We start from the raw sequence: 19,343 nt of genomic DNA, 5'->3' as shown, positions 1-19,343 counted from the left end.
TCTGCCAAGACTGTACGGGGGTGGGGATGGTCCGGCGGCATCGGCATCGGTGCAACTCGGCCCTGACGGTGGCGGGTGGCATTGTACGGGGCGGCATTGGGCAGGGTGTTGAATACGTGCCCGGTTCAACGCAGCAGCGACAAAGTCCTGGCTGCTGGTAATAGCTGGCTGTCTCCTCTCACTCCCAAGTATGCAGGTGTGTGCATGGTTGCATGTGCCGGCGGTCGCGCGACTTGCTTCATCACTGGGGTGAACGACATGGCACAGAATCTCTCGCCCCGCCACATGGATGAAGCGGAAGCAAATTTCATTCCTCAAATCTTGATCTGTTGCACAAACTCCCAACTCGCTCTCACCACCTCCCACTCCATCCACAAAAGTAAGTCGATCTCCATCCCTCCCACACACGCCACGGCCAATGATGCTACCGCACTGGGCACTGAGTAAAACCCGAGATTAGAACGCCTTTCCACGTTAGTAGCGTGGAGCGAGCCTAGAAACCTCGCGACTGAGAATATGCCGTGGCGCCACTTGTTTTTTCGCACAGGCGCTGACCGCAGATGAGCGACAGCGGGCATGAGAGCGAGCGCGAGGTGCCCTCCGCATCGGAGATCATGAAGCTGCTCGACACGCTGCAGACTGCCGTGTCCGCGACCGACAAGGCTGCCCGGCCACTGCTGAAGAAGGCCAAGGCGGGCGACGAGAGCCTCGACCTGTCCTCTGGTCTTTCGCTCTTGCTTGTACGCCCCCACCTCCTCCTTTCTGGCCTGCACCACCTTATTGTGCTCGTTGGCCTGCGCCTTTCCACTCTCCGCCAGACGCAGCCCGACGCATCGTCATCCGCTGCCCTCGCCTCCGCCTTCGCGGCGGGGCGTACCCGCCCCGAAGATGCTGTGTGGGAGGACGAACTCGCGGGCGAGCTCGCCCTCTGCCACGAGGTCATGGACAAGGTGCGCGGAATGGAGAGCAAGCTCGAGTACCAAGTGAAGAAGCTCGTGGGCCTCGCCGAGGCGGCGAACAAGCCGCAAGACGAGGTGGAGGAGGACCCGCTATCGTTCCGCCCGAACCCGTCCGCGATGGTGACCGCTGCGCGCACGGAGAAGAAGGTTGCTGCCGCCGCCAAGACCGACGACGACGAAGTCTACCGCCCGCCACGCGTCGCCGCGATGCCCTACAACGAGCCTGGGCGTGAGCGTGCGCGCGAGCGGCGCGCGCCCGCGCTCCTCTCCGAGTTCGCGCAGACGATGGACGGCGCGCCCACCGTGCAAACGACATCGGGCTTGTCGACCCGCCCCGTCCTCGCGGGCGCCCACAGCAACTCGGTGAGCGCGAAGCGCGCGGCCGAGCTCAAGCGTCTCGCGACGTGGGAGGAGGACAACATGACGCGGCTGGTGACGACGAAGCGTGAGGCCAAGCGGCGGCGGGACGACGAAGAGGCGCTTGCGCTCGGCTTTGGCGTCGGCGGCGCCGGGCGCTCGCGCCGTCAGAACGGCCTCGAGGCCGAGCTCGAGGGCGTGCTGGGCGAGCGCGGGAGTAAGGGCGTCTGGGATAGTACGGGGGTGCAGGCGCTCGGGATGCGCGAGGGGATTACGGGGCGCGCGAAGCGCGCAGCAGAAGACGCCGCGCCGCGCAGGGGCCTCAAGAAGAGCCGGTTCGAGAAGGACGTCAAGCGCAAGCGGCGCGCCATCGGCTTGCCGACCAAGTAGGTGTAGAGGCTGGCATTGTAGTTGCATCACCACTGTACGTTATATCATGCATACATCTAGATCTATGGGGAAGGGTGAGGGGAGATGGCGGAGGAAGAGAGGGACGTCAGAGGTCGTCAAAGAACCCCGCCTCCTCATTCACCCGCTCCTTGCCGACCTTGTGCTGCCCCTTCCTGACTTTCTTCTTGCGCTGCGGCTTGTCGTCGTCGCTGTCGGATCCCCAATCGACCGGTGCGGCTTGTGCGGGCTCGTTGTCCGAGTCGTCGTCCTCACTGTCTTCGTCCATGGCGGCATCGCCCTCCTCCTCCTCATCACCCATCTCGACATCCTCCGCCCCACTGTCGTCCTCGAACATCCCCTCACAGTCCGTGAGCTTGATGCACTCGTCATGCGACACGCTCGCGAGCCACTTGGCCGAGCGGTCGAGCGCGAGCCGCTCGATGGGGTACTCGTCATGCGTAGCGATAACGCCGACTGGTGTCAGCATTCTAGTGTCCTCTTCCATCCTACAACCACCCCCACGCCCCAATTATACTCACGGAACGAATTCGGCTGCACCTGGATAACGCGGACCATGCCGTCTTCGCTCCCCGTCGCGACGATATCCTCGCTGAGCGCAACAACAGCATCGACACTCGCCGGATGTCCCAGCATGCGATCCACCCCATCCTCCCACCCCTTACTCCTATCCCACACGCTGAGCACGCCGAGCCCCGTGCCGACGACAAACTTCTCCCCGCCCTTGATGGGGCACACGCTCAACAACTCGTCCTCTTGGTCGGCGCTGAGATGCGCCGGCTCGGCCTTGTTCCGCCGGATATCGATGGCCGAGAGGTGTCCGTCGCCCGACGTCGCGACGAGCAGCCGCCGGTCCTCGAAATACGCAAAGTCGGAAATATAGTCCCAATGCTGCGTATATTCGCGGATCTGGGACGGCGCGCGCGCGTCCCAGAACTTGATGACGCCGTCGTCGTCGCCAGACGCCACGAGCTGGGGGTTGACGACATGCACGCGGTTCACGGGGGCGGCGTGCGCCTCCGCGTGCCACTTGACCGCGCCGGTCGACGCGTCCAGCTGTCTGCGGTCAGAAGGGGGGGAGGGGGGACGCACGCAATGATGCCCGACTTGCCGCCCATCCAGATGTCGTTGCCGTCAGGCGAGAAGTGGAGCGCGCGGGCAGTGCGTTTCGTCGGACGCGCACTCCAGGCCGTGGTGGTGGCGCCGGCGTCGTCGTATGTCCACGCTTTGATCTCGCCGGTGAGGAGGGCTGCGCAGAGCACGCTCGCGCGAGGCGAGAAGGCTACGTCAAACGGCTGGTTTCGGAGCTTGATCTCGGGCATGGCGGTGTAGTTGGGGTGGTTGAAGTGCGGTAGTGCGACGGAGATGATGGAGGGCATGGGAGGATGGCCTCCACCGCAACTTTTGAGGTCACGTGAGTGGTATTTGTGCACCCCCGAGTTGAGTTGACGGCCTGAAGACGGACAGAGATGACTTGCCTCGCGACCGTGAGCTTTCAAGAGGTGGCCAGCACCAACCCACCCACGGCCACCTACTCCAATTCCTCAGGCAGATCTATGCATTGGTACAACAAGGCTATGAGCGCAACCCGTCCCTCTAAGCCTATAAAGCGGCTCGGCTCCAACCCCACTCGGCTCCCCTGCCTACTCCACGTCCATGCCCATCGACATGCCGCCACCCGCAGCGGGCACGAGACGGCTCTCGCGCTTCTTCTTGGGGCGCAGCATGTCGTCGGCCATGGCGGAGCGCTTGGCGGCGCGGATCTTGATCTTCTCGCGCGCAGCCTGCTTCTCCTCGAGGGCGCCGCCGGAGCGGGGCTGCACGAGCTCAATGTGCTTCTCAATGTCGACAGCCTTTTCACGCAGCGTGCGCGCCTTGTTGCCCGACATGCGGTTCTTCCAGAAGGCCTTCTCGCGCTTGCTCTTGATCTCCTGGACGCGCTTCATGGCCTCGAGCGTTGTGGCGACGAGCTCCCGGTCGTAGCGCACAGGCACGTTGCGGCGCTTCTCGAACTCGTATGTCGAGTCCTGGGGTCAGTTGGGGATAGAGGGGGGAGGGGGAGGAGTGGGCGGGTTGGAGTGCGAGGAAGGTGGGTGTACACCCACGCAGCCATTCCAAACCGGGCGCCACTTCACTCCGCTCGGCGCGCTCAAGCAACTCACAACAACCATCTCCTTGCCGTTGGCGCGACGGAAGGCCTTGGTCCAGCGGACCTTGCGAGGGTTGCGCTTCATCTTAAAGTTCTTGTGGCACTTTGAGGAGCAGAAGCGGAAGGTCTTTGCGTCGTTGCGGACGAACATGGTGCCGTGGCCTGGGTAGACCGTAACTGAGCAGACTGGGGTTAGATTGAGACACACAAGACCGACGTACAGTAGCATGGTTCGAGACGCATGGTGGTGGGTTAGATGGAGATGGAGATGGAGATGGAGATTGAGTAGGTGGCGATGGTGAGCGAGGGAGGGTGAGTGACTGTGGCAAGATTTCGAGCCGCGGGATCAAATTCTTGGCTGGAGAACAAAAGAATTTTGAGTGAAGCGGGGGTGCCTGGCCTGCCTGGAGGAGGGGTGATTAGGATGCCACGTGGGTTGTCAAGTGGAGAATACAGAAAGCTAATGACGAGTGATTATTTCTGGCTATTTAAACATATTTCTCCCAGGACTGGAGGCTGGGAGGACGGAGTGTCAAATGGAGCCGAGTGAGATTGGCTAATGGGCACTCCGACCCCAGCCGGCCTTCCCTCGTCCTCGCTCGTCGCTGCTCTCCTCCTCCTCCTCGACACCGTTCATTCACCACTCATCGTCTCCTCCTCCTCCTCCCTAATCATCCTCCCCCTCCTCCCTCCAAACATGCTCGCCGCCCGCTCCCTCCGCTTCGTCGCCCGCCCCGCCCTCGCAAAGGCCGTCCCCCGCCCCGCCGCCTTCGCCGGTGAGCCACCTCCCTTCCCCTCCCCCATTTCACAGCCGAGCCATTTACCGACCCTTTCGCTGCACCTCTCCCTCCGCCCCTCCAACCCCATACCCAAACTAACCCCCAGCGGTCCGCTTCTCCTCGACCCACGCCGAGGAGTCGTATGAGGAGTTCAACGCCCGCTACCGCCAGTTCTTTGGCGAGGTGACCGACCTCTTTGAGCTCCAGCGCGGCCTCAACAACGCCTTCGCCTACGACCTTGTCCCCTCCACCGAGGTCGTCGAGGCTGCCCTCCGTGCCTCCCGCAAGGTCAACGACTACGCTACCGCCGTCCGCATCCTTGAGGGTGTCAAGGAGAAGGTCGAGAACAAGGGCCAGTACGAGTCGTACATCAACGAGCTCAAGCCTGTCATTGAGGAGCTTGGTGAGTGGGGAGGGAAGGCGATCGTGCCGGATATCGGGACGTTGAGCGCGCTAACACCCAGGCATCCAGACCAAGGAGCAGCTTTACAACCTGTAAGGGCGAATAGATGGAAATGTCACAGTGGCTGCATGCGTTGGTGGCTTGCGACTTGTGTCGGTGTACGCTGTGCGCATGCGCGCGGCACGTGAGAGAGGGGCGATGGTGGGGGGAGCTGAGGAGAGAAGAGGGGGAGGAGTGAAGAGACGGAGAACGTGAGCCTGAGCGATTGAGCACGGGCTTTTGATTGCGTTGCCGGAGGGAGTTGGGGGGGGGGGGGGGGGGGGGGGGGGGGGGGAGAGAGGAAGGCATGGTGTGGAGAGGAGAGACGATGGAGAGCGCAGCGCAGAGCGAAGAAAGCCCATGCGCGCGCTCCTCATGTCCGATATCGAGCGGAGAACCATCCAAGGCGCCGACCCCGGCGATGCGATGGAGCATAGCCGAGGTCCGTGCGATGGCGGAGGCTGAGCCGAGGGTGGCGGTGGCGGCATTGTACGTCGACATGAGTGCATTCTCAGTGTCCAGTATGTTGCATGCTGTCAGTTTCAGTCCGTCGCCATCGCCCAACTAGAGCGGGATGCATGTTGCAAACGAGTCCGTCCGTCTACCGCCTCCCGCCGCCGCCCAGGGCCTCGGCATGATCGGCCCAATTATGGTGGCGGCGCGACGAATCCGACGTCATTTCATCTCGACTCACAACAAACCTCCTTGCTGTTTCTCCACCATCACCGTCGCCATGGGGATATGGCAGACTCTCGTCAAGATGGGCGTCGCCCAACCCGGACCCCGGATCACGGCGCAAGACCGCGCCATCCTCGAGTACGCTGCACCTCCTCTCCCGCTCACACCAGCCTCAAGCTCCAGCGCGATAAACTGAAGCAGTACCAGCGCCGCGTGAGCCGCGCCGCCGCCGCCGCTGACGCCAGCTCCAAGCCGTGCTGGACCGTGAGCGCGAGATCGCGAAGGCGGCGCTGGCGAAGGGCGACAAAGTACGTCTGTCCCGCGCCAAGCTGACGGCAGCGCCGCGCCCTCCTTGCCCTCCGCCAACGCAAGTATCAAGAACAAACACTACTTCGGACAGACCAACAGCTCGCGACACTGCAGGAGTTGGTATGTCCTCTCCTCCCCCTCTCCTTGCACTCCTTATCCTTGCTCTCACTGACACCAGGTCGCGTCCATCGAGTTCACACAAATCCAAGCCGCGGTAGTCCACGGCCTGGAGCAGGGCAGCGCGGCGCTCAAAGCCCTCCAAGCCGAAGTCAGCCTCGAGCGCGTCGAACGCATCATGGACGAGAGCCGGGAAGGCGTCGCGTACCAGCGCGAAATTGACGAGGCGCTCGCGTCGCACATGAGCCCCGAGGAGGAGGAGGAGGTGCTGCGCGAACTGGATGCGCTGCAGCGCGAACAGATGGTGTGTTGTGCGAAGAGCGCGCTGACGATAGCCCGCGATACCGGATGTGCCGGCGGACGAGCCTGTGCACCTGCCGGATGCGCCGACGAAGATTCCTGCCGAGGCGGAAGGCGAGATGGACGGCGAGGGCGTGGGCGAGGGCGAAGGCAGAGTGGCGCAGAAAGGTAGGCGAGTGGCGAGGCGGACTGACAGCAGCTGCGGAGAAGCCGGAGCGCGTCATGTTGGCGGCGTAGTTGCGCGTTTGCCGCCGCGGCGAGTGCGCGTTTGTACGGGCACAGAGGGTATCCGATGCATGTCATGTATAGTCTCCTCGGCCCACCCAACCACCCACTTCTCCTAGTATACACGTGCATCTACTCACATACAGTCTAGTCTGGGGATCAGCACCAACGGAGTGGAACGCCCAGCTCATGCTCATACCCGTGGTGTGGTCTCGCCCGCTTTGTCCCTCGTCCTCGCTCTGTACTTCGAATGACTGTGGGTGAACGTGTGACCATAGGGCGGGTGACCTGCCGCGCCAAGCGCACGATCACTCCTCATCGAGCGGCCGCGCAAACTTGTGCTTGCCCATCTTGTCAAAGTCCTTCATCCCGTGTCCCGAGTTGAATACGCCGACGCGGGCTGGTGTGAGCTCTCCCGCAGCGCTCGTGCAGAGTCACTCACCGTACGGGCTGTCGCTCGTGCGGAACACACTCTTCCCTTCCAGACCGGCGATGTGGATGCCCTTCTTTTGCGCCTTCTTGCCAAACTTCTCCCACGAGTTCTGCTTGCTCCGCGCCTCCTGGTCCCGCTCCTTCAGGCTCGACATCCATTTTTCACCCTTGCGCTTCTTCTTCTCCTTCTCGCGCTCGCTCAGCTCCGCCGGCCGCTTCACGGGCACAGGGATGGGCGCGGACGGGTCGTGTGGCCGCAAGCTCGAGACGGGGACGTTCGTCGACGACGTGTATCCCTTGAACGTGATCGTATACAGCGGCGACTCTTGCGAGCCGACAACTTGGTTAATACGCGCGGGGTACCTGACGTCAGCTACCTTCGCCGACCCAGCTCGCCCACTCCCCTAGGCCCCGCTCCCGCACTCACCACTTGCCATCCTTGTACTTGGCCATGCAGTCCATGCCCGCACGGTACTCGCCGCTGTCTTGCCAATTGGCTGCGTGCTCGGCTTTCTCCTTCTCCTTTCCCTTGCCCTTACTCTTCTTGGGCTCGGCGGCGGCAGCCGCAGCCTGCTCGGTGAGGCTGATGAGCTCCTCGAGCTCACCCTTGAGCGTGAGGAGGTCAGCGTTGTCCTTGTCGCTCTCGAGCTGGATGTTGACGAGCGCGAGCTGGTCCTTGAAGGTTTGGACGTCTTCCATGGCGGGCGGGGGATGGGCGTGGGTGAGTGAGATAGAGCGCGAACGAGAGCGAACGAGAGCTAGGGAGAGCGAGTTGTCGAGCAGAGTGTGAAGTGACGACTTGCTCGGGCGACTTGGAGAACTGGGTGGCGCGAATCTCCCCACGTGGCATACATTTTCCGCTTTTCCCATTTTATCCCGCCTCGAACTGATCCATCCTCTCGAGCTCTCCATACCCTCCTCCATCAACCATCTGCTATCCATGTCGTTCCTCGGCCTTCGCGCGCTCCGCGCCCCCCTCCTGCGTCCGCTCGGCGCACGCGCCCTCGCGACACCACCACGGCCGTCGAACGCGCTCGCCGGGGTCGCGTCCGACCTCATGCCCTCGTCCCTCCGCGAGCCCTCGGACCCGGACGCATGGTGGCGCGGCAACGAGCTCACCCAGCACTACGGCAAGCCGGGCAATCAGTACACCGGGCGCTCGGTGCCCGTGCGCCACTTCCAGGCGTCGTATGCGATGATGCAGGCCATGCTCAACCGGTCGGGCGCGACGTTCGAGCACCGCAACAGCGAATACTACGAGAAGCCGAGTTTGCAGCGCGTGCGGCTTGCGAGCCAGCGGAACAGGCGGCGATTCCAGGAGAATGTGAGTGGGCGACGATGCGTGGAGGTCTGCGTTTCAGGCGTAGAGGACTGGAAAGCAGACGGGAAGGAGCGTAGAGGGTGGAGAGGAGGTGCAGAGGGTGATGAGGAGGTGGAAGGACGAGAGGCAAGCCGAGTTGGGAAGGGCAGTCGAGATGGCGGAGACGCTGCAGAGGCGGCGCCGGAGATCGTCGGAGGAGACAGAACGAGGCCGGACGAGTTGGAGACAAAGAGACGGGCCCACACATTCCCCCCGCGTTCATCACTGATGCCAGATCCGCAAGCGCGTTCAGCTGGTCCAGTCGCTCCGTAGCCGCAAGTAGAGCATAGCATGTCACACTTTTCTTCATTCTCGTAGTTGCGTGCCGAGTGTGCAGAATGATAGACGTCAGTTATGGACCACACCGGATTATGCATAGACACAGCTCTCTCCGCTCCTACACCGCGAGCCGTCGCTACCTCCTTAGCCACCACACCACAATAAAGATCCAGAGCACGAGCGTCAAAAAGCCCATGAAGTAGCACCAGTTCGAGCCCTGCCGCCTCGCCATCTTGGTCATGCGCTTAAACGTCCCGCTGAGCAAGTTTCCCGTCGACCCGAACGTGTCGTTCTACATCAGCCCCATCCCGCCGCCGACGCACCATGCCCGCAAGCTCGAGGTTGCCGTCGCGCACCTCCTTCCCGATGCCCTTCGTGAGCTGGTGTCAGCCGGCCCCGGGGCACACTCACATCCTTGAGCGTGCTGACTTTGCCGAGCAGCCCGCTGAGGAGGTCGTCGTTGTGCTGCTCCAGCTCGCTGCCGCTGTACGCGCCGAAGCTCGGCCCCGCGCGCGCGTTCATCGACGACATGCCCCCGCCGTACGGCGACTCGGAGTACTGCGACGCGCCGGATGCGCCGCTCGCCGGGCGCGGGAAGGGCGAGCTGCGCCCGCCGGCGCCGGGGGATGGGGCGGCCAAGCCCGAGCCGGGGCCATAGCCTGAGCCCGGCCCGGCGCTCGGAGTGCCGGTGCGCGAGGAGTGCGCCGAGCGCTGCTGGTTCACGCGCGTGAGGCTGGGGTTAGAGTGCGGGGGAGAGACGCACCCGCTCATGGAGATGGAGGGTGGAGGAAGAGGAGGAGGGGGACAATGACGAGGGCGGGATGGATAGTGGAGAAACGAGGTGGAGGTTGATGGAATCGAGGCGTGGCGGTGGCAATCAAATGGTGCTTCCACGCCGTCACTGGCCGTGCGCCGTCGAGCTCAAGCCTCGAGCTCCGAGTTTAATGTGCATCTGCATCCACCGACTCGACACAAGTGTCTCGAGATAATGCACATGTACCATGTCGTTGCGACGTGGTCCACGATGTAGCCTAGGTGCTGGATCATTTCTGGCGGGCAGCTCCGGATATACCTCCGGAAGTACTAACGCGCCTAAGTGGGGGGCAAGCAGTCGCGCTTGAGACATTGCGCGCGTCAGCATCTTCCTATCCATCATCAACCATGAGTCTAGTGAGCCCGCCTCGTGCCCGCAATAAAGCTCACCCCAGCTCGCACCGGAAGACGAGGGCGACGGCATTGAGGTCGCGTGGGAGGACCAGCAGCGGATCAACACGTTCTCCAAGCTCAACAACCGTTTGGCGGATATCCAGGACAGATTGAAGATCAAGATTGTGCGTCTGGAAGGGAGGGAGAGGTTGGAGGGGGAGGGGCAGGGGGAGGGGGAGTAGGTGGGCGAGTGGGGAGTAGGGGAAAAGAGATGACGGGGAGGAGAGGGAGAAGAAGGAAGTGCCAGAACACAGGCAGAGGAGAGGGAACAAGAGTCTCGTCGCTCACCCCAGGACGAGAAGGAGTACTACGACGACCTCGAGATGGAGCTCGAGCTCGCGGACGGCCCCGTGCTGTACAAGCTCGGCGAGGCGTTCTTCCAGCTGTCGCTGCCTGCCGCGAAGAAGCAGTTGCGCGCCGATATCAAGCGCTACAATGGCGAGATTGGGGAGTTGCGCGCGCAGGCAGACGAATGCGTGCATGGCATGGACGAGCTCAAGGTGTTGCTGTGAGTCTGTCGACGGGGCGGGCTGACGATAGATATGCAAAGTTTGGCAAGCAGATCAACCTTGAGACCGGGCCGGAGTAGTGTGTGGCACGTAGAGCAGCTAGAGATATGCAGCGTTGGACACGATCACGAGGAGGTGCGATGCTAGTGTAGTGTACAGCATTGCACGACACTTGCTCCCCCTCTACTGGCTTGCCCACATCACCTATATGCTAATTCATACATGTTATGAGAGATCTTAGAGAACAGGAATCGTATGCTGGTTATGATGACAAACGGTATCTTCTACTACACTTGGTCGCGACTTAGACGAACATGTCCTTGCCCGTGTCGTCGTCGTCGATGGGGCCGAGATAGTCCTTCTTCACTGTCCCAATGGCCGAGATGCCATTCGCCTCCATCTTGCAGCCCACGATCTCCATGCGCACCTTGGTGCCCTTGGTAATCACCTGGTCGCCGGAGCGGTACGAGTGGGGCGATGTCGTGGGGTCAAACTTCATGTCCGCGTGGAGGAGCTGTATCATGTCAGCTTGTGTCACAAGCAAAACGAAAGAAAAGGTGGGTGTCAGAGATTGCGATCAATTACTACAAGATCTCCCGCATAAATCAGCAGCGCCTTTGGCTAAGCTGTCCCTATGCAAATGGCTCATCACGGAAATAGTCCCATCAAAGTTGAACTCACTTGATATGCCACAAAAACCTCAAGGGGACCGACCATAGCCAGGAAGCCGAGCTTGTTGACGATGACGACCTTGCCATCGACTACCTCGCCCTTGAATGGCTTCATCACAATGGCGGTATAGACGCACTTGAAGCGCGCCTGCCCGGTCGAGGGCATGATCTTGCCCTCACCAATGTCGTTGATAGTGACTACGGAGATGATGTAGCTGGTGTCAGCACTAGACCAAAACGCTTGACTAGACTTACCCATATTTACCGCTGCATGTCCCCTCGACGTCCTCATACAGCTTCTGGCGCACATACTCCTCCAACTGCGCACCAAAGTACGAGGGGTGGAGAAGGATGTTGTGTGTCAGTTGGCGCTAGCTGTCAGCTCTGCTGTGGCCTCTAGCTAACTAGAAAGAACATGGCGTGGACGGCGTGGACAGAAGCGAGAAGGTTGAGGGCGAGGTGTGGAGATCGCTAGGACAAAAGCTCGACGCGGGTGGCCCCGAGGCCCGCGGAGAGCGGGGTGCTGTATCTACCACACGGGTAGAGGAGGCGTGAGGGGGAGGGGGTTGCCGCGAGGGCGAGGGGGAGATGGATGATGAGGAAGAGAGAGAGGTTTTATATCTCAGAGAGAGATCGAAGGGGGAGGGGGGGAACACAACGCAGGTTGGTTGGTTCTTCCATCTGATTCCGTCGCACCACTTGGAAGATGTTGTATGGCTGCCACGTGCATTTGATGCCGTCGCCTCCACTGGTGGAGGTGCCTCCACTCTCCGTCTGTCTGATATGGAGATGGAGTGAGTGATGCATATGACTACAGTCTAGACCGGCCTCCCTCGCCGCGTCCTCTAATGTGCAAAAGACAGAGACGTGCTACACGCCGGCCGCCTTGTTGCCCCCAGCCGCCTCCCACTTGCCCATCGCCTCCCGGACCTTTTCCGTCACCTCTTCGGCCGTTGTGTTCTTGCCGAAAGCGTCGACGAACTGACCAAGGGGGTCCATCAGGTAGAAGAAGATGCTGTATGTTAGCGGTATGTTTGGGCATCAGTTTGGGAGGGAGGGACGGGCACAGACTGCAAGGCCAAGTCTTGCCTCTTCCGCAGTGTCTATCCCCCCCCCCCCCCCCCCGGTACCCACCTGTGGTCCACCAAGTAGTCATCTGTCGCCTTGGCGTCGGGCGGCGTCGAAAAGTACACGCGGTAGCTCTTGCATGCGCGCTTCACGCTGTCGTAGTCGCCAGTAAGGCCGACGAGGCGGGGGTGGAACTCGGCCACGTAGTTGGCGACCTGCTTGACCGAGTCGCGGGCCGGGTCGACGCTCACAAACACAGGAAGAGTGATTGGCCCCTTCTCCTTGTCAATCTGGTCCACAACGGCCGCCATCTTGTCAAGCTCCTCAGGGCAAATGTCCGGGCAGTGCGTGAAGCCAAAGTAGATGAGCGTCCACTTGCCCAGCAAGTCCTTCTCCGTAAAGTCCTTGCCGTGGTGGTCGGTCAGCACGAACGGTCCGCCAATGCTTGGGCGGCCAACCGACTTGGTCTCGAGCTCCTTCCCTGCATGTTAGCTTGACTGACGGTGGTGCACCGGGACTTGGAGTGGTGCATCAGCCTTTAGAGAACTCACGTCTGCGCTCAAGCACCTTGGCCTTCTCGTTCGTAAAGTAAAAGTAGAGCCCGACGCCAACGACAACAAACACACCCGCGGCCTTCCATGTGAATGGCTGAAGTCAGCTTTGGCAGCTCGCATCAGCTCACCCCAACAGCAGCTTCGTTAGCGGCACGGTTCGAGGCGCGAACGGAATCGCTCTCCTTAGCCGGCTGGCCTGGTTCGGTGGAGTATGCGCGGAAGCGAGGCGCGGCGACGGGAGCCCGCGCAATGGCGAGGGGTGCACGCGCACGGAGGGCTGGCCTGAGCAAACGGAGCGACATTGTGAGTAAGAGTGCGTTATAGAAATCCGAAATGACCTCGGCGATGTCATATCTCTCCTGGCCCCCCGAAGGGTCGGTGCCACTCGGATCAACCGTGGGCGCGGGACCAAATTGTCCGACTGCAAAGTCGGTCTCCGAAAGTCAACCGTCACTTCCTTCTCCATCTCCACCAAGATGCTCCGCTCCGCGCTCGCGACGTCCTCCCGCATCGGCCTCGACTTTGCGCTTCCCTCGCGAGGCTTTGCGACGTCGGCGCTCGCGCGCGCCGAGCGCGACGGCCCCCGCTTCCGCTGGAGCCCTCTCGACCCCGCCCCCTACCGCCGCTCAACGGGGCAAGCGGACCGCGCGCCGACGCACCAGCTCTCCGTCTTCTCGTCGCGCAACAACGTCATGCTCACCTTTTCAGACAGCGTCGGCCCCCTTTTCCCCACCATCTCGGGCGGCTCGGACACGACCTTCAAGAAGGGCCAGCGCGGCGGGTACGAGGCTGCGCACCAGGCCGCGCTCAAGATGTTCAAGAAGCTCGGCGAGTTTGAGGAGGAGTGCCGGACCCTGCGCCCCACCGAGCGCATCTGGCTCAAGGTCGCGTTCAACGGGTTTGGCGGGCAGGGGCGGGGCGCCGTCTCTGACGCCATCTCGGGGCCGGACGGCGCCGAGATCCGCCCCCTCATCTCGCGCATCGAGGACCACACGCCCTTCCGCATTGGCGGCACGCGCGGGCGCTCGCCGCGCCGTGTGTAAGCGGACGATTTTGGGATATAGGTGGGTTTGGGACGTGTTGCGCAAGCTGACAGCTGAGGCATGAATAGCATTGTTTGAGATGGAGGGGGAGGTGGTGCAGGTTGTACTGACGCGATCCTCGGAGAGCTGTCAGCAAAGGGGAAGTGATCATTGTGGTGCACGTCGTTGTGCAGAGCGCCCGGCAGGTTAGGTACCCCGCATGGGAACGCGGCGTGCAGCACATGATGTCGACTGAGAGGACCACAGATCATGAGCGTGCGCCTTGTTGCTGTCTCCCGGCGCGCGTTCCCTGCGGCTCTTTCGAAGCCCCTCGCTCTGCTCACCAGGCCGAGGGGTCAAAAAGATGCCAACATCCAACCAACCCAGCCCACCACAATAGGCGGCCGGGTCCTCGTCAGTTCCGTCTTTGCGCCTTACGCAGAGGGGGTATGCTTAGGGGGGACATGATCTACAGACGACAATGCATGGCCTGAATATTGGAACGCATGACCCACATGCGGAACCTAATTCTGTACCTGCCCAATTCCGACGTCATGTATTTATTCAGGCCCCCACGAAGATTTCTGAACCTCCACCCCACATGACTCTCGCTTTCTCATCAACATCATCCACCATGCCGACAGAAGCAGAACGCAAGCGCGAAGAGGCTGCCGCGCGTCGCCACGCGCGTCTGGATAATGCTGGCGTGCTCCAGATGTCCGCGGCGGGCGAGACGTCCATGGACAAAATTACGATTGTGCGTCTTGATGTGAATGAGCTGACCCCAGCTGCCGGGCCACGAGCCAGACTACTCTGCATGCACCTTCAGCCTGTGGGAGGAGGACCACACGCTAGGAAACGCGCTCCGGTGGATGATTATGAAGGAGTAGGTCGTGCCGCGAGGAGGCTGACCCCAGCCCCGACGTCGAGTACTGCGGATACAGCGCGCCGCACCCGTCCGAGCCCAAGATCCACATCCGCGTGCAGATGTACGACGGGCTGTCCGCCGTCGACTGCCTGCGGCGCGCGCTCGCCAACCTCCGCGACCTCTTCAACACCGTGCAGCAGCGCTATGCGCAGAGCCTGCGGTAAGTCCGCGCCCGGCGCGCCCGGCAGCCCGGCGGCGCTGACAACAGGAACGACGAGTATGTCCAAGAGGCCGATGTGGACGTGCACGAGGTCGTGGCGCAGACGCTGCGCGAGCGCGGGCTGCCCGTCCAGGGCGACGAGATGGACACGGCGTAATCTAGATGCATGTACTACTTATCGAGCTACCAGTCGTCGTCGGGCGGCGGGATGCCGCCGCGCCGCTGAGGCTCGTCGTCCGAGTCCGAGTCCGAGTCGCCTTTGGCACGCGCGAAGAGGTCGTCCATCGCCTTCTGCTTGCGCTGTTCTTCACTCATCACCGCGGCGGCAGGCACAAACTTCTTCTGCGCGGCCTGCTGCGCCGGCGCGGTGGAGAGGAGCTCCATGCCCTGCGGCCGCAGGCTGACGTAGCGCGGCCGGCCCGCCGCGCCCGCGAGCCACTCGCGTGCCGTCGTGGCCGGCGCGCCGTCGCGCGTCGGCACGTAGATGTCGTCCTGGAAGAACTGGGGGCGGTTGCGGGGCACCGAGAACGTGACTTCTTCGACGGAGCGCGCCGTCAGCCGCAGACACTTTGCAACCTCGACTTTGCGCACGTCGAGCGCGGTCTTGGGGAGGAACGCGACGGCGAGCTGCGGCGCGCCGGCGGTAAAGCTCGGCAGCTTCTCCACCACCTCCTTGCCGAGCGGGTCGATCTGGAACGCGAGGATGTTCTGCTGCCCCTTGCCCCACGCGTAGAGGATGTGCGTGTCCTCGTCGTACACCGGGAACAGGACGGAGGGGGAGACGTCGAGCGAGAGCGCTGCGATGCGCTCGACTTTCTCGTGGATGGCATACACGTGCAGCTGGCGCATGGAGCCGCGCCCGAAGCCGAGCGAGATCAGGTGCTCGCCCGCCCACGCGAGCTGCGCGGCGCGCGCCGAGTCGTGCGCCTGGCCCTCCACAAAAGCCCTGTCGCGGTCCCATACCAGGATCCGCCCGTCCTTCGTCGACAGGGCGACGCGCTGCCCGTCGTCGGAGGTAGCAAAGCCCGTCACGGCGGCCGGCAGGTCGACGACCTTGCTCTCGCTTCCCGTGGTCAAGTCGAAGAAACGGAGATGCGAAGCGCCGTGCTCGTTGCTCGCGACGACCAGCAGGTCGCGTGCGGTGGGGTGGAATGCGACATGTGCGATCCGCTCAACGCCGCTCCCGCGAACGACGGTCGGCTCGGGACCGGCGCCCTCGACGCCGTCGGCAGGCAGGTCCCACACGCGCAGGACACCATCCTCGCCGGCGCAGACTACACGGTCAGTGAACGGGTCGGCTGCAAAGTCGGCCAGCGCTACGCCGCCGGCCACGAAGCCGACGCCGCCGAACGGCAGGCGCCCCTTCTTCGAGAGGGGATGTACGAGGAGTCGTCCGCCGGGGCCTTGTACGGGGAAGAAGGCGAGGTGTGGGGACAGACGCAGGATTTGGCTGTCCTGGTGCAACGTGGCGACGGAAGGAATCTGGTCGTAGGTTGGGATGAGGGGCGTCTTGCCGGCAAGATACTTGCGTGACCAGCCGGGGTTGTATGATTTGTGAGCTGCTGAGTCGGGGGAGGTAGTCGCCGGGGCAGGAGAGGCGGCTTTGGTCGCGAGAGTGTTGGCAGTGAGGGAGGCCTTGGGAGAGGCGGTTGGGACGGGAGGAGATGGCGCCTTCTTGGGAGGCGGCGAGGGCGACCTCTGAGGCGAAGGTGCCTTCTGAAGCGCAGGAGAGGGCGGCTTCGGGCTCGATTGGGCCGTCGCGTATGCCGAGACGGTTGGAGAGGAGATGGCTCTAGCCGCGGGAGACAAGGCGGGCCGCGCCACGGGGGCAAGCAGCGGCGCCGTCGTCGTTGCAGCCGGCGTCGCCTTCTTCTCCTCCTCCTGTGTCTGCGGCTCCTCCACGCCAGTAACCTCGCGGTCCTTGCCATACCGCAGCCGGAGGACGTTGCCGGCCCAAGGTGCGCCGGCGTCCAGCACCCCGCCGGCCCACAGCTCGTATGACGGCATATACCGCTCCACGAAAGCATGTACTGCCTCGTCGCTCATTCCCTCACCCTTTTCGTCCTTCATCTCGTGCTCCTGCTGCAGCCGCCACCGGAACACATGCTCGTAGCTGTCCGGCTCGATTTGCACGACCGCGCTAAAGAAGGGGTACACGGCCTCGGCGAAGGCGGCGAGATACGTGTTCAGCTCGTGCAGCTCCTGCGACCCGTACTTCGGGAAGTACTTCCCGTCCTTGGCGGCGAGACGCGCGTCGAGCTCGGAAGAGGAGAGCGGGCCGAAGCCGAAGCTCCAACCTTCCAGGACGAAGATGTCCAGCGGGCCATCGACGCCGACAGTGCTCGGCGAGCGGTCGCCCTCCCCGCCACACAACGACTTGTCGAATACCGGCAGGTCGACGTGCCCCCGCGGGTTGATGTCCTGCACCTCCTTGAGCACGCGCGTCGCCAGCTCCACGTCATGTGTGCCGGGCGGCCCACGGCCCGTGAGCAGCGCGTTGTTTGGGCGCTCAGCAGCTAGCTGCTTTAGCCCCGCGTGCGTACGGTAGAGATCTGGCGTCAGCGGAGTTTAGCTGTGCAACGTACCGTCGAGCGAGAGCACGGCGACGCTGAGCCCCTTGCCCTCCAAGGACGAGACGAGGGAGTCGCACAGCGTCGTCTTCCCGCACCCCTGCGGGCCCTGGAGGCCGACCATCAGCGGCCCGGGGCCCGAGTGGCGCTTGTGCAGCGCGGCGAGCTTGTCGCTGATGATCCTGACCTTGTACGAGGTCGAGGTATAGTCCTCGTCGACCTCGAGAGGCGGAAGGCCGGGGACGGGGGTGACGAATTTGCGTGGTTGCTTGGAGGACGATGCTGGACGAGCGGCAGGAGCTGGGACGGGAGTGGGAGTGGGGATTGATGGCTTGGCGGATGACGCAGCCCGCGGCGCAGCAGCTGGCTGAGGAGGTGGTGCAGTCGTGGTCGGGGTGGGTACCGGTGCTGAAGCTGTAGCGGCAGGCAGCGCAGTAGCAGCCGTTGCATTCGCGGCAGTACCTGCCGCCACTCCACCAGGCATCGCCGCCGCCCATTTCGCCTTGCCGTCCTCCACAGACTTCTCCCACGCCCCGCGGCGCTCGGGGTCAACGTTCGCGTGAATCGGCGCCTTGTCGCTACCCTTAAGCCACTCGCTCGCACTCTGTTCCGGCACGCTGCCTGCCACATCAGGGAATAGATCCGCATGGTAGTCAATCAGGTGGCGCCGCGGCACCTTGATGCCGAGAGGGAGGAGCGTGTCTCCGCCCTTGTCCGTCGTGGGGAGGAGCAAGGTGGCGATCTGCGCTTCCATCACTGGCAGGGTGGACCAGTGCGCGGCGGCCGCGCCGCCTGCCGTCAGCGGCGCGGGCAAGTGGTGTGGCATCTCTTGGTATCCCTGTGGTCCAGAGAGCTCAATTTGACGCAGCGTCATGTCCCCGCGCCCCGAGGCGTAAACGATGCGCCGCTCCTCGTCAACTAATGGGACGAGGGGGCCCTGCGAGGTGTCGACCGCAGCGGTGAAGGCCGTCGAGAGGTCGGCGCTGAGAAGGGAGTACTGGCGGGTGCGGGAGCGCGAGAAGGATGTCACGAAGAGGTCTGGGCCAACGTACGCCGCATGAACCGGCTTCAAGGCCTGCAAGAGAGAGGACAGATCGCGGGTCTGCGTCGGGGCGGAGCCGGCGCGCGCGTCCCAGACATATGCGTGGCCTTTCTTGCTCACGCCGCCCACTAGGCGGCCATCGGGAGACCAAGATGCCGACCAGAGGGGCGCGGGGGCGTCGAGCGTCAGCGCGGCGCTCGAGGCAGCCACGTCGTAGACTGCCACGACGTTGGTGGCCGCGAGCGCGAGGCCTGCGGTAGTAGGGTGCAGCCGGATGCTGCTCGCCTTGCCTCCGAGTGTGAAGCTATGGCGCGCCTCCAGCTTGTCAGTCACTGCGTAGTAAGTTGCCTGCTGTCAGCTAATGTCTTCTGCTAGCTCACAGTGCCGTCATTCCCAGCGATCACCATTCCGCCATCCTCGAGGCGCGAGGCGTCCCAGTCTGCGACAGCGCCAAACTTGCCGGCCCAGACCTGCCCCTCGGACTCGCCGATCGCAGAGTACGAGCGCACGCTCGCATCGCCACTCGGTGCAAGAGTAATGATTGCCTCTCGAGTAGTCTTCACCAGGCCGCTGTACGCTGTCGTGTTGGGAGGCGCTGCCGAGGACGGCGGGAGGTGAGTGCGATACCATTCATCGCGTGCCGGGATAGCGGGGACGGCATTGCGAAACTTTGTCGCACCAAATGTGCGCGGTGCCATGATCGCTGGCAGCCGCGGCAAATGAGGAGAGACGAGGATAAGAGAGGGAGGAGAGTAGTGAGAGCGGGAGATGTTGAGCGACGAGGCGCGAGTTGATGACGAGGATTGGCGGGCCGAGCTC

At 63.0% G+C, this 19,343-nt stretch overlaps 12 protein-coding genes across 12 annotated transcripts; 6 read left to right on the top strand and 6 right to left on the bottom strand.

The window, feature by feature from the left end:
• Positions 1 to 560: 560 nt before the first annotated feature.
• Positions 561 to 1,706, top strand: COLE_01571 (uncharacterized protein; the record flags this gene model as incomplete). Its single annotated transcript, XM_018425843.2, has 1 exon — positions 561 to 1,706. One exon carries the CDS (start codon positions 561 to 563, stop codon positions 1,704 to 1,706), a length of 1,146 nt encoding a protein of 381 aa, XP_018275910.1.
• A 106-nt stretch (positions 1,707 to 1,812) lies between these two features.
• On the bottom strand, positions 1,813 to 3,046 carry COLE_01570 (uncharacterized protein; the record flags this gene model as incomplete). Its single annotated transcript, XM_018425844.2, has 3 exons — positions 1,813 to 2,180; positions 2,246 to 2,784; positions 2,817 to 3,046. 3 exons carry the CDS (start codon positions 3,044 to 3,046, stop codon positions 1,813 to 1,815), a joined length of 1,137 nt encoding a protein of 378 aa, XP_018275911.1.
• A 321-nt stretch (positions 3,047 to 3,367) lies between these two features.
• COLE_01569 (uncharacterized protein) lies at positions 3,368 to 4,116 on the bottom strand (the record flags this gene model as incomplete). The annotated part of the gene is made up of 3 exons (XM_018426966.2): positions 3,368 to 3,751; positions 3,887 to 4,059; positions 4,095 to 4,116. 3 exons carry the CDS (start codon positions 4,114 to 4,116, stop codon positions 3,368 to 3,370), a joined length of 579 nt encoding a protein of 192 aa, XP_018275912.1.
• Positions 4,117 to 4,570: 454 nt separating this feature from the next.
• COLE_01568 (uncharacterized protein) lies at positions 4,571 to 5,151 on the top strand (the record flags this gene model as incomplete). Its single annotated transcript, XM_018424299.2, has 3 exons — positions 4,571 to 4,649; positions 4,759 to 5,055; positions 5,117 to 5,151. 3 exons carry the CDS (start codon positions 4,571 to 4,573, stop codon positions 5,149 to 5,151), a joined length of 411 nt encoding a protein of 136 aa, XP_018275913.1.
• A 684-nt stretch (positions 5,152 to 5,835) lies between these two features.
• Positions 5,836 to 6,735, top strand: COLE_01567 (uncharacterized protein; the record flags this gene model as incomplete). The annotated part of the gene is made up of 6 exons (XM_018419573.2): positions 5,836 to 5,985; positions 6,018 to 6,080; positions 6,112 to 6,201; positions 6,260 to 6,502; positions 6,534 to 6,666; positions 6,698 to 6,735. The coding sequence occupies 6 exons, from the start codon at positions 5,836 to 5,838 to the stop codon at positions 6,733 to 6,735; spliced, it is 717 nt and encodes a 238-aa protein (XP_018276922.1).
• Positions 6,736 to 7,031: 296 nt separating this feature from the next.
• Positions 7,032 to 7,854, bottom strand: COLE_01566 (uncharacterized protein; the record flags this gene model as incomplete). The annotated part of the gene is made up of 3 exons (XM_018426867.2): positions 7,032 to 7,123; positions 7,166 to 7,518; positions 7,583 to 7,854. The coding sequence occupies 3 exons, from the start codon at positions 7,852 to 7,854 to the stop codon at positions 7,032 to 7,034; spliced, it is 717 nt and encodes a 238-aa protein (XP_018276923.1).
• Positions 7,855 to 8,095: 241 nt separating this feature from the next.
• COLE_01565 (uncharacterized protein) lies at positions 8,096 to 8,798 on the top strand (the record flags this gene model as incomplete). The annotated part of the gene is made up of 2 exons (XM_018426868.2): positions 8,096 to 8,479; positions 8,751 to 8,798. The coding sequence occupies 2 exons, from the start codon at positions 8,096 to 8,098 to the stop codon at positions 8,796 to 8,798; spliced, it is 432 nt and encodes a 143-aa protein (XP_018276924.1).
• A 132-nt stretch (positions 8,799 to 8,930) lies between these two features.
• Positions 8,931 to 9,565, bottom strand: COLE_01564 (uncharacterized protein; the record flags this gene model as incomplete). The annotated part of the gene is made up of 3 exons (XM_065626153.1): positions 8,931 to 9,086; positions 9,118 to 9,174; positions 9,206 to 9,565. The coding sequence occupies 3 exons, from the start codon at positions 9,563 to 9,565 to the stop codon at positions 8,931 to 8,933; spliced, it is 573 nt and encodes a 190-aa protein (XP_065482647.1).
• Positions 9,566 to 12,050: 2,485 nt separating this feature from the next.
• On the bottom strand, positions 12,051 to 13,104 carry COLE_01563 (uncharacterized protein; the record flags this gene model as incomplete). Its single annotated transcript, XM_018423858.2, has 4 exons — positions 12,051 to 12,195; positions 12,315 to 12,729; positions 12,800 to 12,896; positions 12,931 to 13,104. 4 exons carry the CDS (start codon positions 13,102 to 13,104, stop codon positions 12,051 to 12,053), a joined length of 831 nt encoding a protein of 276 aa, XP_018276928.1.
• Positions 13,105 to 13,278: 174 nt separating this feature from the next.
• On the top strand, positions 13,279 to 13,845 carry COLE_01562 (uncharacterized protein; the record flags this gene model as incomplete). The annotated part of the gene is made up of 1 exon (XM_018419574.2): positions 13,279 to 13,845. One exon carries the CDS (start codon positions 13,279 to 13,281, stop codon positions 13,843 to 13,845), a length of 567 nt encoding a protein of 188 aa, XP_018276929.1.
• A 580-nt stretch (positions 13,846 to 14,425) lies between these two features.
• On the top strand, positions 14,426 to 15,069 carry COLE_01561 (uncharacterized protein; the record flags this gene model as incomplete). The annotated part of the gene is made up of 4 exons (XM_018423859.2): positions 14,426 to 14,581; positions 14,613 to 14,710; positions 14,742 to 14,912; positions 14,961 to 15,069. The coding sequence occupies 4 exons, from the start codon at positions 14,426 to 14,428 to the stop codon at positions 15,067 to 15,069; spliced, it is 534 nt and encodes a 177-aa protein (XP_018276930.1).
• A 26-nt stretch (positions 15,070 to 15,095) lies between these two features.
• Positions 15,096 to 19,222, bottom strand: COLE_01560 (uncharacterized protein; the record flags this gene model as incomplete). Its single annotated transcript, XM_018421488.1, has 5 exons — positions 15,096 to 16,610; positions 16,737 to 17,464; positions 17,498 to 17,813; positions 17,886 to 18,872; positions 18,905 to 19,222. The coding sequence occupies 5 exons, from the start codon at positions 19,220 to 19,222 to the stop codon at positions 15,096 to 15,098; spliced, it is 3,864 nt and encodes a 1,287-aa protein (XP_018276931.1).
• Between the last annotated feature and the right edge of the window lie 121 nt (positions 19,223 to 19,343).

This window comes from Cutaneotrichosporon oleaginosum, assembly GCF_008065305.1.
Source record: "Cutaneotrichosporon oleaginosum strain ATCC 20508 chromosome Unknown ATCC20508_contig01, whole genome shotgun sequence".
NCBI lineage: Eukaryota > Fungi > Basidiomycota > Tremellomycetes > Trichosporonales > Trichosporonaceae > Cutaneotrichosporon > Cutaneotrichosporon oleaginosum.
This window is presented reverse-complemented; position numbering and strand designations above follow the sequence as displayed.